Raw genomic sequence first — 15,840 nt, forward strand, 5'->3', positions numbered from 1 at the left:
AAGCAGGCCTTCAGCACATTTGCATGTCTTAATTTCACATTCCCAGAGGTTTGGATATTTCCCGCAAAACTGAACATGTGTGTATGAATGACTGGTGATGACATTTCCATTTCCCAACCATCTCTCTAAGGAATGAGCTAATTTGTGTTGTGTTTTTTTTTGAGGAGGGAGGGGCTCAGACAGTGAATGGAAGTTGTTGTTGCATTTATTACACAAGACAAAGGCATGTCCTGCAACGAGTCATCACCGGTCGGCGGTGTCCGTATCGGCAGTTCTTTCCCAAAATGTGTTCCACGTACATACGTGTACCAAAACGGCGTGTGTGCGTGAGTGTGTCTCTTTTAACCAATTTAGGAATGAGGCCGATTCTAAAAACGCCTTCTAAATCTGTTGAAGTTTTCTGAGAAACCTACAAAAATGACAAAAAACACACGTTGATGTATATTGTACACGGCAACAAGAACCCCCAAAAGGAGTTTCTGTCCTAAATGAGGTTAAATGAAGCCTTATTTATTTTAACGCCAACCACGGAAAAGGGCCATATGCTCGACAGGAATCACAAATGTTTCCCTCTCTCTTTTCCCCCTCCGCGTGCAGGACGGACGTGAGCAGTATGAGCTGGCGGCGACCTCGGAGGGAGGCAAGAAGGAGACCAAGAAGGACAAGAAGGGCAAGAAGAAGGAGAAGGACATGGAAGAGTTGAAGAAGGAGGTGGACATGGTGAGTCTCCACCACCACGTCTCTCCTCCCTTCGGGAGGGCACGGTGGCGCACTGCGCTGTCACCTCACAGCTAGAAGGCCCCAGGTTATCTCCTCCCTTCGGGAGGGCACGTTTGCATGTTCTTCCCGTGTCCCCTATAGGGTAGTGTTTCCCAAACTCTTTCATGTCAAGGACCCCCAAATTGACACTAATCATCCCGCGGACCCCCCGTTTGAAGAGATAATACCAGGGACCCCCATAAGAGAAGATCTTCACGGCTCTAGCAGAGATTCTCAATCCGTTTAATTTCAAGGACCCCCCAGTTTGACATGCATTATTATTAGTGTACGGACCCCCATTTAATGGCATTTCTATCTCTGGGATTGTAAAATCACTGTTAGCTTGACTCTGAGAGTGTATACAAATGGACCCGTTGTTGGGGTCCATTTGGTTCCATTTGTACATTGTGGGATAAAGAAACTCCTGGCTGTAGTGTGTAGTCTAGTGACTCATGGGCATGGAAAAGAGACATGTGGTTGTTGTCAACAAACACGCTGTCCCCGGGAAGAGGACATCGGTGACAGTTGGCACTCAAAGGGCAGAGCTGGCCATGACTACGTTAGTAGAGGAAACCAAGAGAGTGGTTTGTTTTTGGGAGAAAAGGTTTTGACTGAATACCGCTGGGATTTCGCCATCACGCGCACACAGAAACATTGTGCGACACACAGACGTGCACGTGCATGCACAGTTGCACACACACACACACACACACACACACACACACACAACACAATGGATAGGGAGGCACGCAGCCACGCACGCACGCACACACAGATTGATGTTTCCCAAACCTTTTGACTCGAGACCTAAAAGAGACCCAATTTAGTGAAAATAGCAGATCTACAAGCTCACAACTGATGCTGAACTAATAATATGGTGTCTTCATTTTCTCATGTTGTTTTTGTGTTTCTGTGTGTCGTGACAGGACGATCACAAGCTGACCCTGGACGAGCTCCACCGCAAATATGGAACTGACCTCAACAGGGTGAGAGAGAGAGAGAGAGGTTATAAATACCTGCCGTGTGTGTGTGTGTGTGTGTTTATGCCTGTAAAATATTGTAGGACACAGAAGCAGATGGACTCTCTCTCTCTCACGGGTCCATTTGGTCCCACTGGCTGGAGTTACTGTAAATTAACATGTGGATTTTACTGTGTGGGAAACTCACAGGTTTGTTCCAATGTGGAGCATCTGTTGATCAAAGAGAGAGAGACACACACACACGCACACACACACACACACACACACACACACACGCACACGCACGCACGCACACTGTGGGAGCCTCAAACAGAAACCTCATATGTCCAAAACTTTTCGTGTCGCAGGTTCGAGTCCCGAGCCCGACGACCTTTGCTGCGTGTCTTCCCCCCCCCCCCCCATCTCTCTCCCCTCTTTCCTGTCAAGCTTACTGTAACCTATCAATAAAGGCAAAAAAAAAAAAAAGATTGGACATAAGAGGTTTCTGTCCGACGGCAACGATATGCTAATGGCCATGCAAGTGGTATCAAGGAGACTGCTTGATCAGTGCCTCCAAGTGTGTGTGTGTGTGTGTGTGCACAGCTGTGAATAATTTCATAGCAGCTGAGCAGCAACCTGGTTTCCCATGCGTTTCCTCCCCTATCTCCTTTTCTCCTCTCCTCCCCTCTCCCTCCTGCTCCCTCTCTACTCTCCTCTCCTCCCTTCCCCTGCTCCCATGGGAGGAGATGGTCCTGTTTCTAGCGTTGGCACCCTGTTGCTAAGCAATTATTTGCACTGCTGTGTGTGTGTGTGTGTGTGTGTGTGTGTGTGTGTGTGTGTGTGTGTGTGTGTGTGTGCGTGTGCGTGCGCGGTCACTAGTACAGACTGTTTACAAGATGGTTCCTCCTACTTAAAGGAGTAGTTCACCCAAAAAAGGAGTTATTTTAATATCAATAACACTCTCCATGAAGCCTTGAATTCATATTTAGTTTTTGGCGCCTTCCTGAGCCAATCAATTCAGTCTCCTATTGTCATGCAGCCACGCCGTCATCACATTATTGGCTCAGGAATGCGACAAAAACAAATTTGTGAATCGAAGCTTCATGGGGTCTGTAATTGATATATAAATTGATAGAAAATAAGTCTTTTTTTGGGGCGGTGAACTGCTCCTTTAAGCCCTATATATCATCAACATTTTCACATAGAAACATGCCCAAAATGGGGACATCGGGTCGAAAGTATTTAAAGGACCACTTCACCACTTTTCAGCCTCTCTTCATATAATAGGTCCTCACTAATAATCATTCCATTTTTTTGTCTCTCATAGGAGGGCTGTTAGGTCAGTTTAGAAACGGTCTTCCTTAAGAAGATATTTTTAAACAAGATTTCTTTACAAAAATGTTTAGATTTTCATTATCGTGACAACGATGGCTTCCATTTTCGCATTGCAACTTTTCAGGACTAGAAAGCGTGCGTGTTTTTATTAGCTTGTATATTCCCCATCGATGATGTCACTGGAAGACGGTTTCTGAACTGCCCACAGACCGAGTAGAAACAAAATTGCGCCATTTTTTTCAAGATTATTAGTGAGGACCTATTATATGAAGATAGGTTGAAAAGTGGTGGCGTGGCCCTTTTAAAGAGGAGTTTGATCCATGGGACATTCACAAACCATTAACCTGTCACATAATGGGGCGGCGGGGTAGAACCGGGAAGGTTGCCAGTTCCAACCCCGGGGCTCCCCCAGAGTTGGTGTCGAAGTGTCCTTGAGCAAGACACTGAACCCCAAATTTGCTCCTGATGTGCTGGTCGGTGCCTTGCATGGTTTCTGCCGCCATCGGTGTATGAATGTGTGTGTGAATGTAATGCACAATCTCTGTAAAGTGCCTTGGATAAAGGCGCTATATAAATGCACCATTTACCATTCATAATGTACACATCTGACGATTGTACCTTCCTCTCCCCACACACACACACTTCCAGGGTCTGACCAATGCCAAGGCAGCTGAGAATCTGGCCCGGGACGGGCCCAACGCTCTCACCCCTCCCCCCACCACCCCGGAGTGGGTCAAGTTCTGCAAACAGGTTTTTAAACCTTTGGTCTTATTTGAGCTGGCTAGAAGGCAGCGGTTCCCAGCGTTTGTTCTATAGACGAGAGGGGCCCCCCCATGTGAAAGAATAAGTGTTGCTGCTGGTGTGATAAAGCGGTCAGATAGAGAAGGGTACATTTTCCGAGCACATTTATTTTATTGATCAATCAACCCATTGTGCTTTCCGACTTGGAACGGTGGAACTGACTGAAAATTGACAAAACAATAGTTTTTTTTTAAAGATTTTGTTTTTTTAATTATTAAGATATTATAATTATTAATAATTTTTTATTTATTATATAAGAAAATCCTAGTGTGTTGCTAATTATCAGGGGGCCCACTTGCAGTAGTCTCACGGCCTCATGTTGGGGCATCAATTTACAATTTTAATCCAGAGCGATTTACAGTAGGCAAGAACACTTGGTAATACATCATATACATGTATAACAAATAGTCATCAAGTAAGCTCACGTACATGCAACATATCCGAAGTATGTACAGAGTATACAGGCATCGCTGCGCTAAAGGTCTTCAATAAACCTTGTACCGACAACGACGGCAACATTAACTTAACCTAAGCCTGCCCCCTGACGGACAGAAAGTGAGCGCTCCTGTTTCCTCCCGTCTCCGTTGCAGATGTTCGGAGGGTTCTCCATGCTCCTGTGGACCGGCGCCCTCCTCTGTTTCCTGGCCTACGGCATCCAGGCGGCCATGGAAGACGAGCCCGTCCACGACAACGTACGTAAGCCGCCATCCTCAGAACAAGGCTTTCTCAAAGTGGCCGTGGTTGGTGGTGACGCCGGTTCAAGGGGTTGTCCCGCAGGATACTTTGATAATATTTGGAATTCATCGACGTCACTTTTAAAACACTCAGACCACTCTAGACTTAGTAAGACGGACGCGAGTTGCTTCTTCTTTTTCAGCCTACAGCACACACAAGTCTCTTTGCCATTTTTGGAGAATGTTCCCACCTAATGGGGTTTATGTGGTTAAACTCTCAAGTATAAAAGTAATTTTCAGTCTGTCCTAATGTAAACAAACATTCTCTCCAGATACGTGCTGTAGGCTATTCTTAGGGTGCTATATATATAAAGTAATATTTATATATATATGGCATGGATGAGAAGGTTCCAGGGGTGACCTGAGACAACATGTTCGAGAACCACTGCCTGAAGAATGTCTGCGTTGTCTCGATGTGATCACGCGCTATATATTTTCACACACTGTTGATGACAAAAGTCTCAAACCCGGCTCGATTCATGACATGAGGCGTGACTAACATACAGTAGCCGACTCTACAAGCTGATACGCATACAAGCTCACACAAGTGACCTTGTATAACATGGGCCGTACATCGGTATAGCTTGTATATGCCTGCGACTTCCAACATTGTTTCAAAGCGGAAATGTTGTGTATTGGCCCCCAGCTGTTGCATCACGCATTGGTGTAATATTTCGGGATCTTTTGGTGGACAACTTCAGACAATTCATGCAATATTGTGAACGGATGTTCCATGCTTGACTTCTGCAAGTTGTATACCTTGGTGGTGTTGTGCTGTCTGCCATGGTCATACTGTATACACATGTGTGACCAGGTCTTCTCTTCTCTTCCTCCATTTCAGTTGTACCTGGGCGTCGTGCTGTCCGCCGTCGTCATCGTCACCGGATGTTTCTCCTACTACCAAGAGGCCAAGAGCTCCAAGATCATGGACTCCTTCAAGAACCTGGTGCCACAGGTATTGGGGCCCCAGTTGTTTTCTATACTTCCGTTTGCTCTTCAGTTCAGCACGAAAGACCTGCACGGCGACCGTCACTGCCTTTGTATTTCCATGATTCTTTTATTTGTATTTTTATAAAATGAATGCACTATCTTATTTTTTGTTCTATTACCCTTTTTCTCCTGATGAAAACGACATACTGATCTTGGTATTATCTGCTCTCACTTGTCAGCAAGCCCTGGTGGTGCGCGACGGTGAGAAGAAGGCCATCAACGCGCAGGAGGTCGTGATCGGAGATCTGGTGGAGGTGAAGGGAGGAGACCGGATCCCCGCCGACCTGAGGATCATCTCTGCCGCCGCCTGCAAGGTGGGGATATTTTAAAGGGCTCCATGCACGCACGCACACACGCGCTATTTTGGAAAGAACTTGGGGGCCCCTTCCCTACTTCCTTCAGTATCCGCGGTGTTGCCGCTGATGCTAACAAGGAGCCCGCCAGAACCGTAGGCTACGTTATCCAGGGTTTATATTCTTTAATCCATGTTTTGATCCCATCGAATCGTTAGCCGTCACAGTCAAAGTGGGACAGTGGCCGCGGCCATTTTGAAGATGCATCCACTTGCACTCTATGTACTGCTTTCAATGGCCTGTATCTCCAAATCGGCGCAATGAATGTCAAAACAAGGTTTTTCAATGGCCGACAGCAGGCACTGTGGTACTTGCGGTCGGGTTTTTTTCACCACCGACCGAGAGAACAACAACAACCGATCAAGACACCACACACAGCATGTTGTCATTGTGACATCCGGTTACGCGATAAAACATTGGCAATATCGCGATAATGTCTATGTTCCATTCTGGTCAAACTGGAGTCAGGGTGCTTCTACTGTGCGTGTTGGCTCACTGGAAACACTCTGCTACACTAGTGGGTCTCACAAAGTGTCCTTGAGTGGCTTCCAAATGGCCCTGTATGGGTCTGTAACTCTGAGAGTGTACAAATGGATCGGTGAAGGTCCATTTGCACACTCTCAGAGTTACGGGTGTCCTTGAAATTAAAAGGTTTGAGAACCACTGCACACTAAATGGAACAGAACCTTAATTAGTGTAATCGGTAACCGTTGTTCGGAAGAGTTAATTGTGTGTGCATGGAGCCCATTGAGGTCAGGTCTTATCGGGTCCGACCACCGGCCCAGAGCAGAACAAATTGTATACGTTTATTCATAAACATAGTGCTGCTTTTAAGTCAAGACCACGATGTGGTTTCCACTGGCGCAGTGTTAAAGTGTGACTTCATGTTTCACTTCTTCCCAGGTGGACAACTCCTCCCTGACCGGCGAGTCAGAACCCCAGACTCGCACCCCGGACTTCTCCAACGAGAACCCCCTGGAGACCAGGAACGTCGCCTTCTTCTCCACCAACTGTGTGGAAGGTATATGATTACAGCCAAGCCAACCTATGATTGCAGCTTTTGCGGAGCAAATACAAGTTTAGTTAGGACTTTGAGTGCACAGTGGGTTTGTTTATCTCTAGCACTATAGCGTGGACGTACACCAAAAAGCAGCCGTAACAAGTACTAGTCACTTGAGTGTGTCCAGTTTGGATTTGTAGAGGCTGGCATTGTTACTGAGAACCTCAAGAACAGGCCCTAGTTTCCTACTAGTCAAAAGATGGTTAGCTTAATATGCAACATTGTTTTCTCACTCAACTGTAAACAAATGTATAGGGTAAATTGAATGACTTGATTTTTTTTCCTCATTTACCGCTGACTAGATCGCCTTTTCACGCCTTTAAAAAAATAAATCAATTGATTACGGTTCACAACTGTTCTGTACGCACTCGTAACACTCCGGTTGCGGTGCGATGAAAAAAAACTAAACAAAAATCTGAAATGAAAATTCTGCTGGCTTTCTGCTGTCTATGAGAACACTGTTTTTACGATCGCAATATCTCGGATTCTTCTTTTTGGACCAAAACAAGCTTGATTTGAGGCTCATTTCTCTCCGCGATATGATCCTCGTTTACAAAATGTATGTTTTGGGTGAATTAAATAACATTTGCGGGACAAGTTGCATAGAGACTTTACAAGTGATTGTCAGTCTGGGGAGGGGTAATTGTATTGGTGTGTAAGCCAGGATGCTCTCTGGGAGGTCTGGGATAGTGGAGACAGGAAAATAAGAGGCAAGTCGCTGAAGGCAGAGAGAGGTGTAAGATAACTCCCTCCGTCCGCAGAGTCTGTTGTTTTTTCCTTCCATCGAGGCACTTTGGAGACGGCTTGTTATGCCACGATCATTTACCAAAGAAAGACAAACTAGAACTATGATTTCCAGGAATCTCTATGTTGTTCGCTCATTCGCTCATTCCGATCGGCTTCACACTTGGCGTGTGATGTTGCTGCAGAGTGTGCAGTGTTCTGGCAGTCACTGTTGTGGAATCTCTAATGACGCCTGGGTCTATAATCTATAATGACCCTGGGTTCTGGCTCTGACAGGCTGGTAGTGTGTGCAGGCTGGGTGGTGTGTGTGACAATCCAGTTGAAGTATTCCTTTGGTACGATGGCGGGCCCGCGGGAGAACAATAACGCGACACAGAGGCAGTATCACGCTATAGGTTCACAAAGTTTATTACACAGACAACATGCATATAGTGCTGGATAGGGACGTGACAATAAGAAATAAGACGGAGAAACATGACATGATGATGACATGGCTGACCTCGACATCTAACGGATGCCGAGAAAATAATCGCCGCGAAGATTCGCTACTCCACAAGAGGGTACGCCGGTGCTTTAAAATTTTTACACCATTTGGCAACACTTTTTGACACACATTGAGAGGATGAACGCGGCTGACATCAACAATCCTTAACTTGTTACACTGACCCTACTGTAATTGTTTTATTTTATTTTATTATTATTATTATTATTTTATATATATATATATATATTTTTTTTTAATTATTATTATTATTTGTTTGCATACTTCTATTATTCTATTATGTCTATGTATATTTGTATGTGCCTTTTATTTCATATGGTGCAAGATACCGGGGGTTGTGGCTCTTTCAGAGCGTGAACTCTGGGGGGAGGGGAGGGGGAAAAAAAGAAGAAAAAAATGTTCGAAAAAAGTTGTATAATATTTTCACTAATAAAAATAACTTTGATCAGAAAATAACCGCCGCTGCTTCCGTATGTCCTGCTATATATACATATATAACCCCCGTCCCGCTCCTCCTCCGTCTCACAGGAACGGCCCGCGGCATCGTCATCAGCACCGGAGACCGCACGGTCATGGGCCGCATCGCCACGCTGGCCTCGGGCCTGGAGGTGGGCCGCACGCCCATCTCCATCGAGATCGAGCACTTCATCCACATCATCACGGGCGTGGCCGTCTTCCTGGGCATGTCCTTCTTCGTGCTGTCGCTCATCCTGGGCTACTCCTGGCTGGAGGCGGTCATCTTCCTCATCGGCATCATCGTGGCCAACGTGCCCGAGGGCCTGCTGGCCACCGTCACGGTGAGTTGTTCTTCTGCCCCCCCCCCATGTGTCGTCGGCGTCGGGGATGTGGGGACCACCAGGGTGGATTTAATAAAAAGTTGTGGTTCTTGCGAGCGTCTGTTACTTTAGCTGTTGTTATTTATTTGAATCCTGAAAAGTAACCGTTATGGAGAGTGAGAGAGGTTGATGACTTCATATTAAAGCAACAGTGAAAACTATGCATTCTTCAAAGGTCAATTTCTCTCTTATTTTGAATTCCTTTCCTCTGCTCTGACTGAAAGTCAAACACTATTTGATCAACTAGCTGTGTTCACCGACCGGACATCCAATGCCTGTCAAATGCTTACTTTCCGGGTGTAATATAAGGAACCAATGTCAACGGTAAAGCTTCTCATACAGAAGTCTTTGGTAAGCTGCTTGCTGGATTATGGTCTTTTCAGATACATTCTAGTAGCTTTAATAGCTAGATGTTTAACATAATTATAATCGCTGGTGCCACAGGCATTCTTAGATTTCTTACTGTACATTTTAGTTAACCTTTAGTTAACTGTTAAAGCATCCTGGTTTTCTCTGCCGTTTGGTCTTGAGTGCAGCATTCTTAAATATTCGTTCTAATTTATGGAATTTCTTCATGACATTACTGAACAAAACATTGGATTTTGTTATTAATTCATGAAACTTTTTGGCTTTTTTGGGGGGTAATGTTTTATTTTAAAGGTTTTGAAATAATAATAATACAAATATAAAGTGGAAAAAATGAAAATAAAGGGACCCATAAAAATGTGGAATACAGTTTTCTAATCGGGACTCTCCTTTGATTCCAGGTGTGTCTGACGCTGACCGCCAAGCGCATGGCCAAGAAGAACTGCCTGGTGAAGAACCTGGAGGCCGTGGAGACCCTGGGCTCCACCTCCACCATCTGCTCCGACAAGACGGGCACGCTGACCCAGAACAGGATGACCGTGGCCCACATGTGGTTCGACAACCAGATCCACGAGGCCGACACCACCGAGAACCAGAGCGGGACCTCCTTCGACAAGAGCTCGGCCACCTGGGGAGCCCTGGCCAGGGTCGCCGGCCTGTGCAACCGCGCCGTCTTCCTGGCGGAGCAGTCCAACGTTCCCATCCTCAAGGTGAAGCCCGGCATTGTGATTGGGGAGGTGATGGCGTTGCCATTTTCTTTCTTCCTTTTCTGAGGAATTGAACTTGGGTAAAGGTCTCGATTTCTCAAAGAAGTCCCAACGCTTGACCACCGATGACGGTCATGTGGTCTTTTCAGTGGTTCATGATGGATTGCGCTCTTCGCCAACGCATAAATGGTTCGAGGTTGCTAAGCAATAGAGACAACTGGAAATTAACCGGAAGTGAAAAAAATTGCATGCCATCCAAGTTTTATTTTCCGGGTGAAAGAAAAGATGTCGAGGCTGTTGACTGAAAAACTGGCGAAGAATGTTTTTATTAATAGCTGGCAGTGAATGTGTTTTAATTAACACTGTAAACCCCGAGTGGCAACCGTACTAGGTACGGTTGTTTTTCACTACACCAAATCTCTCCACCAAAAATAGCTAATCTAGATAATTACCTAATGGATTGGCAAAAAAACCCAAAAACTTCAGCTATTTTTGTCTAATGTTCCCCCCAGAATATGGATGGATGCTGGTGTTCAAGTGAAATGTATTATTCATGCAGACTTTCATATGGATGGAGTCCTACTTTTTTTTTTAAATGCTATTTTATGTTTGTTTAAAGTAGTGTGGAGTCTTGTGGAGTCTAATTTAAACATGGCACGTCGGCTACAAGCAGGCTAATTATTCAAGCATGAAACAAATTGGCCCAAAAAGCCTCAAGGCTTTTCCTTTATTTAACACTTGCTGATGATTCTGTGCAACCAGAGGACTTTGGAAGTTCCCGTCAATGCAACTAATTAAAAATCATACAGAAGTTAAAAAAAAAACAATATCCCCAATGCCGTAACAAAGGTTTTCTATCTGGTTCTGTTTTTTTTCCATTCTGTTAAAATGTATTTTGTAATGCATGCCAACAACAACCTTGTTCATGTCTGTACGTACGACCTCTTAGACTCTAAGACTTAGATAAAAACAGATTACACTGAGACAAATTGATCCAAAGCTGTAATTCTGGTCTGATTTAGTTTCACTGCTACTGAGATGTTTACTGGCTCCTTCTGAGTTGTTTTCCAGCTCTAACCAGTCTCCCCGGAGTGTGCACATGCGCGCACACACACACACGCACACGCACACGCACGCACACACACACACACACACACACACACACACACACACACACACACACACACAGTCACGGACACACACGCAGTCATGCACACAGTCACACACACACGCCGAGCATTTTGAATCCCCCTGAAGCCAAGCTACTCATTTCCACCCTGCATTAATGACCAGTAAGTACTAAGTACCGTGTGTGTGTGTGTGTGTGCGTGTGCCCGGAGTGTGCGGAGTGCGCGTGCGCACACTCCGGGGAGACTGGTTGGACGTGCACTAATTACTTGGCTACAATTACCATGCCTGTTCTTGCGCTGGCCTTTACTTTTCCCCAGTCATTAGCATGCGCATAATGGAGGAGGCCTTTCTGTTCACAAACCTTGGTCATTGTGTACTGTGTAGAGATTTTGCCGAAAGAGGAAGTTTGCCAATTGTATTGCACAAACATAAATACTAGAAGTTAATATGGATTACGTATGTTGGCACCCTCTTTTGTTCCATATTAAAAAAAATGTTCTTTCAAATATCCGATGATACAGTTAAATGGTTAAACAGATTTTGATGCTCGCTGGAACCCTGTCAAGGACCCCTGGGGGTCCCCGGACCCCACTTTGAGTGGGGTCCGACCCCACTTTGAGTCAAAGTCGTACGATTTGTCACACATTTGTTACCTCAGTGAAATTTGTTCTTCGCATTTGACCCATCTCTTGGAGCGGTGAGCCGCAGCCAAGGAGCGGTGAGCCGTAGCCGTGCCCAGGAATCATTAGAGTAGTTGATTTGACCCCCAATCCAAGCAGGGAAGCATTGGGTCCCATTTTTACAGTCTTTGGTATGACCCCGGCCGGGGGTCGAACCCCCGACCTCCCAGTCTCAGGGCGGACACTCTAACCACAAGGTCTCTGCTGCATGGACATTCCTGTGTATTTATTAATGGCCATTTTTGCCCCCCCCTCGTCACGTGTGTTCTCAGAGAGACGTAGCCGGCGACGCCTCGGAGTCCGCCTTGTTGAAGTGCATCGAGCTGTGCTGCGGGTCCGTCTTGGAGATGAGAGACAAGAACCTAAAGATCGCCGAGATCCCCTTCAACTCCACCAACAAGTACCAGGTATGCATGTCAGCCAGTTACCCTTCAACTCCACCAACAAGTACCAGGTGTGTATGTCAGCCAGTTACCCTTCAACTCCACCAACAAGTACCAGGTATGTCAGCCAGTTACCCTTCAACTCCACCAACAAGTACCAGGTATGTATGTCAGCCAGTTACCCTTCAACTCCACCAACAAGTACCAGGTATGTATGTCAGCCAGTTACCCTTCAACTCCACCAACAAGTACCAGGTATGTCAGCCAGTTACCCTTCAACTCCACCAACAAGTACCAGGTATGTCAGCCAGTTAGCGCACCACTAGAGTTCTCAGCGCGTCTGAAAATTAAGGCCCGGCCCCAACTGGGCCCTACTGGGCCGGCCCGAACAATTGCCATACTTGAAAACCTGAAAAACCAAGCGGATGAGATCTTCCGTTCCAGAGAGATGATGGAATATATAATATATATTTTACTTTTATTGTTTTATTGTGACTTCATCGTTTGGCGTTCGGAAGAAAAATAAAAAGGAAGAAAGAAAGAATGAATGGTCAAAACATTCGCCGATCTTCAATTGCCAAATTTCTATTGAGTTTTTCTTTCTGCATCCAACACATCCACTTACCGTTATGCCACTAGGGGCAGTTGAAATAAAAAAAATTGGGGGGGGGGTAATAGATTCTTATTTTTTGCCCATTTCGGCCCAATGAAATAAATGTGATTTGATTTGAATGTTCAAGTGTTCTAACACCGGATATAATAATCGCACGGAAAAACCTACACGACAGCAACTACAGCATATATACGTCTCAAAATGGCCGCCTGTATTTCTCCCTCTGCCATCTCTCTCTCTCGTATAGCTTTCCGTCCACCACGACTCGACCGAGGGAGCGACCAAGCACCTGCTGGTGATGAAGGGCGCTCCGGAGAGGATCCTGGACCGATGCTCCAACATCCTGATCCAGGGCAAAGAGCAGGCTCTGGACGAGGAGTTGAAGGACGCCTTCCAGAACGCCTACCTGGAACTGGGCGGACTGGGAGAGAGAGTGCTGGGTGCGTGAGGACGTGCACAGCCACGTGCAAGACGAACCGCAGTGTATCACTGAAGAAAATGGAGTCATAATGCAGTGGTTCTTAAAAGTGGGGCACGGTGGACCCCTAAGAGTCCTTGAGAGAGTTCCAGGGGGTCCCCCCAGCTGAATTAGGAATCGGAAGGGTGTACAAATGGAACCAATTGGACCCGTCAGGGTCCATTTGTACACTCTCCGAGTTAAATTAACTTTGATTTTTACAATACACTGGGGTCCCAGAGATAGAAATGCCATTAAATGGGGGTCCTTGAAATGTAACTGGTTGAGAATCACTGCTATAGCTGCAAAAAGTCTTCTCTAATGGCCCCCCGAATGAGGCTAAAGAGTGTCAATTTTGGGGGTCCTTGACATGAAAAAGTTTGAGAAACCACTGTCGTAATGCATTCATGTCATGTTTACGTGCCCATTTAAGCTCCGACATTTATGTGAACTGCATAGCATTTAACCAGTTGAATAACTTGGGTCGGCGGCGCGCAACAGGACATATTATCGCACCGCTGGGATGAATGCTAAAACCGTCTCGTCCCGTCTCGACCCTTTGGTGTGGTTTGGGCTTAAGACCACCTTGTAATGGATGGAATGGAACACACGGGAGGGAAATGATGTAACCTCTTGATCAGAATCAGCTTTTGTTTGTATTATTTCGGAGGAAAAAAAGGGAAAAAGAAGGGGGAAGGGGAAGAGATCAATCAAAGAAAACCAACAAATGATCTACATATTTAGTCATATTATATTACCTGAGATAAGATATAATTAAAGATGCGCGAGCATAAGCAGCAGATGTATAATATAGAAGGATAAAAGACAAAAAGTCAGTGCGTTGAGCATGATGGGATTAAAGTTCTTCTCGATTTGACATTTTGTTTCCCCGTCCGTCCAGGTTTCTGCCACATGAACCTCCCCGACGACCAGTTCCCGGAGGGCTTCAACTTCGACTGTGAGGAGGTGAACTTCCCCACAGAGAACCTGTGCTTCGTGGGCCTCATGTCCATGATCGACCCTCCCCGAGCCGCCGTGCCCGACGCCGTCGGCAAATGCAGGAGCGCCGGGATCAAGGTAACAACAGGCCCCACGCCTGTTTTCCTGCTTTGTCCAACTTTTTGATGCTCATCCTTTGAGACGTCGGTACTCATTTATCATTTTTAGTCCTTAAAGGTAGAGTAAGTGATTTCACTTAATTCAAATATCACTTATATTTTTTGTTTTGTTGTGATAATCCTCTCTACTATAGAGTGTGCTGATCATGGAGTTCCTCCCTGTCCCCAGTTAACCCCTGGGGGTCAAAAAACCTTAGGTTTCGTTTTTGACTCTCTATCCTGATTGGACGAAGGCTTAGGTCCCACAGCCAAAAACGAAACCTAAGGTTTTTTGAGTGAAATCACTTACTCTACCTTTAACTCGGTGACAAAGTTTATGTAGTTTGTAGCTGAAGCTGTGAATGACTTGTATCGACGTGTGCAGGAAACCCTTTGGGACTTTTCCACTTTTTTGCTCAGCTGTGGTGTTTGTTGTTGTCTCCGCCCCTCAGGTCATAATGGTGACAGGTGATCATCCAATCACAGCCAAGGCCATCGCTAAGGGCGTCGGCATCATCTCTGAAGGCAACGAGACCGTTGAGGACATTGCCGCACGCCTGAACATTCCCATCAATGAAGTCAACCCAAGGTATCGCCTATGCTCAGAAGCACGCTTTTATTCTTGCGTACTGAACTTACCTCTTTTATATATTTATAAACGCTATATTCCAATTTGAAATGCATTGGCAGAATCCTCATACATGGTGGGAATGGGACTGTACCTACCTATGTTCCCCACTCCGCAAAAAAAAGGTTATTTGTTTCCCCCGCTTACAACAATAAAACCCTATAAGGACAGTGCTGAACATAGAACCTGTGCTACAGTGAGATGTGGCCGTGCCCTAACCCCAGGAATCCACCGGTGAGTGTCTCAACCGGTGGTAACATTTCCCCCTCGTGTGGTCGGTCGTGTCTTCCCTATCGTCCACCTCAGAGACGCCAAGGCCTGCGTGGTCCACGGAGGAGACCTGAAGGACCTGTCCCCGGACGACCTGGACGACATCCTGAAATACCACACGGAGATCGTGTTCGCCAGGACCTCCCCTCAGCAGAAACTCATCATCGTGGAGGGCTGCCAGAGACAGGTCAGTAATGTCTACGAAGCACTCTCTCACTCTCCGTCTCTTGTCTCTCGCTCTCAATTCAATAATGATATAATGGCTTGAATTTATATATAGCCCCTTTCATGAACCCAAAGACACTTTGCCTTGAAAACAATGAACCAGCCAACAAACAAACAAATAAAACGACTATTTGCCATATAAGCCTGAGAGAATAGCTTTTGAAGGCAGCCTTAAAAAGAGTCCAGTGTTGGAACAGTGGAGAATCTCCA

The 15,840-nt window shown here is 45.8% G+C and overlaps 1 protein-coding gene across 2 annotated transcripts in view; it reads left to right on the forward strand.

The window, feature by feature from the left end:
* LOC308311505 (sodium/potassium-transporting ATPase subunit alpha-1) overlaps positions 1-15,840 on the forward strand; it is a 43,378-nt gene that overhangs the window by 14,393 nt on the left and 13,145 nt on the right. The window contains exons 2-15 of one of the 2 annotated variants that reach the window (XM_080758199.1): positions 598-720; positions 1,686-1,745; positions 3,702-3,803; positions 4,445-4,546; positions 5,430-5,543; positions 5,758-5,892; positions 6,835-6,952; positions 8,766-9,034; positions 9,841-10,149; positions 12,230-12,364; positions 13,201-13,393; positions 14,312-14,487; positions 14,960-15,096; positions 15,442-15,592. In XM_080758199.1, coding sequence (XP_080614325.1) covers positions 598-720; positions 1,686-1,745; positions 3,702-3,803; positions 4,445-4,546; positions 5,430-5,543; positions 5,758-5,892; positions 6,835-6,952; positions 8,766-9,034; positions 9,841-10,149; positions 12,230-12,364; positions 13,201-13,393; positions 14,312-14,487; positions 14,960-15,096; positions 15,442-15,592 — 2,124 coding nt within the window. Of the gene's footprint in view, positions 1-597; positions 721-1,685; positions 1,746-3,701; positions 3,804-4,444; positions 4,547-5,429; positions 5,544-5,757; positions 5,893-6,834; positions 6,953-8,765; positions 9,035-9,840; positions 10,150-12,229; positions 12,365-12,617; positions 12,639-13,200; positions 13,394-14,311; positions 14,488-14,959; positions 15,097-15,441; positions 15,593-15,840 lie in introns of those variants that run through there. The other variant, XM_080758200.1, reaches the window with a different exon arrangement.

Source organism: Protomyctophum bolini (assembly GCF_963924005.1).
Source record: "Protomyctophum bolini genome assembly, chromosome: 24".
In the NCBI taxonomy this organism is placed as follows: domain Eukaryota; kingdom Metazoa; phylum Chordata; class Actinopteri; order Myctophiformes; family Myctophidae; genus Protomyctophum; species Protomyctophum bolini.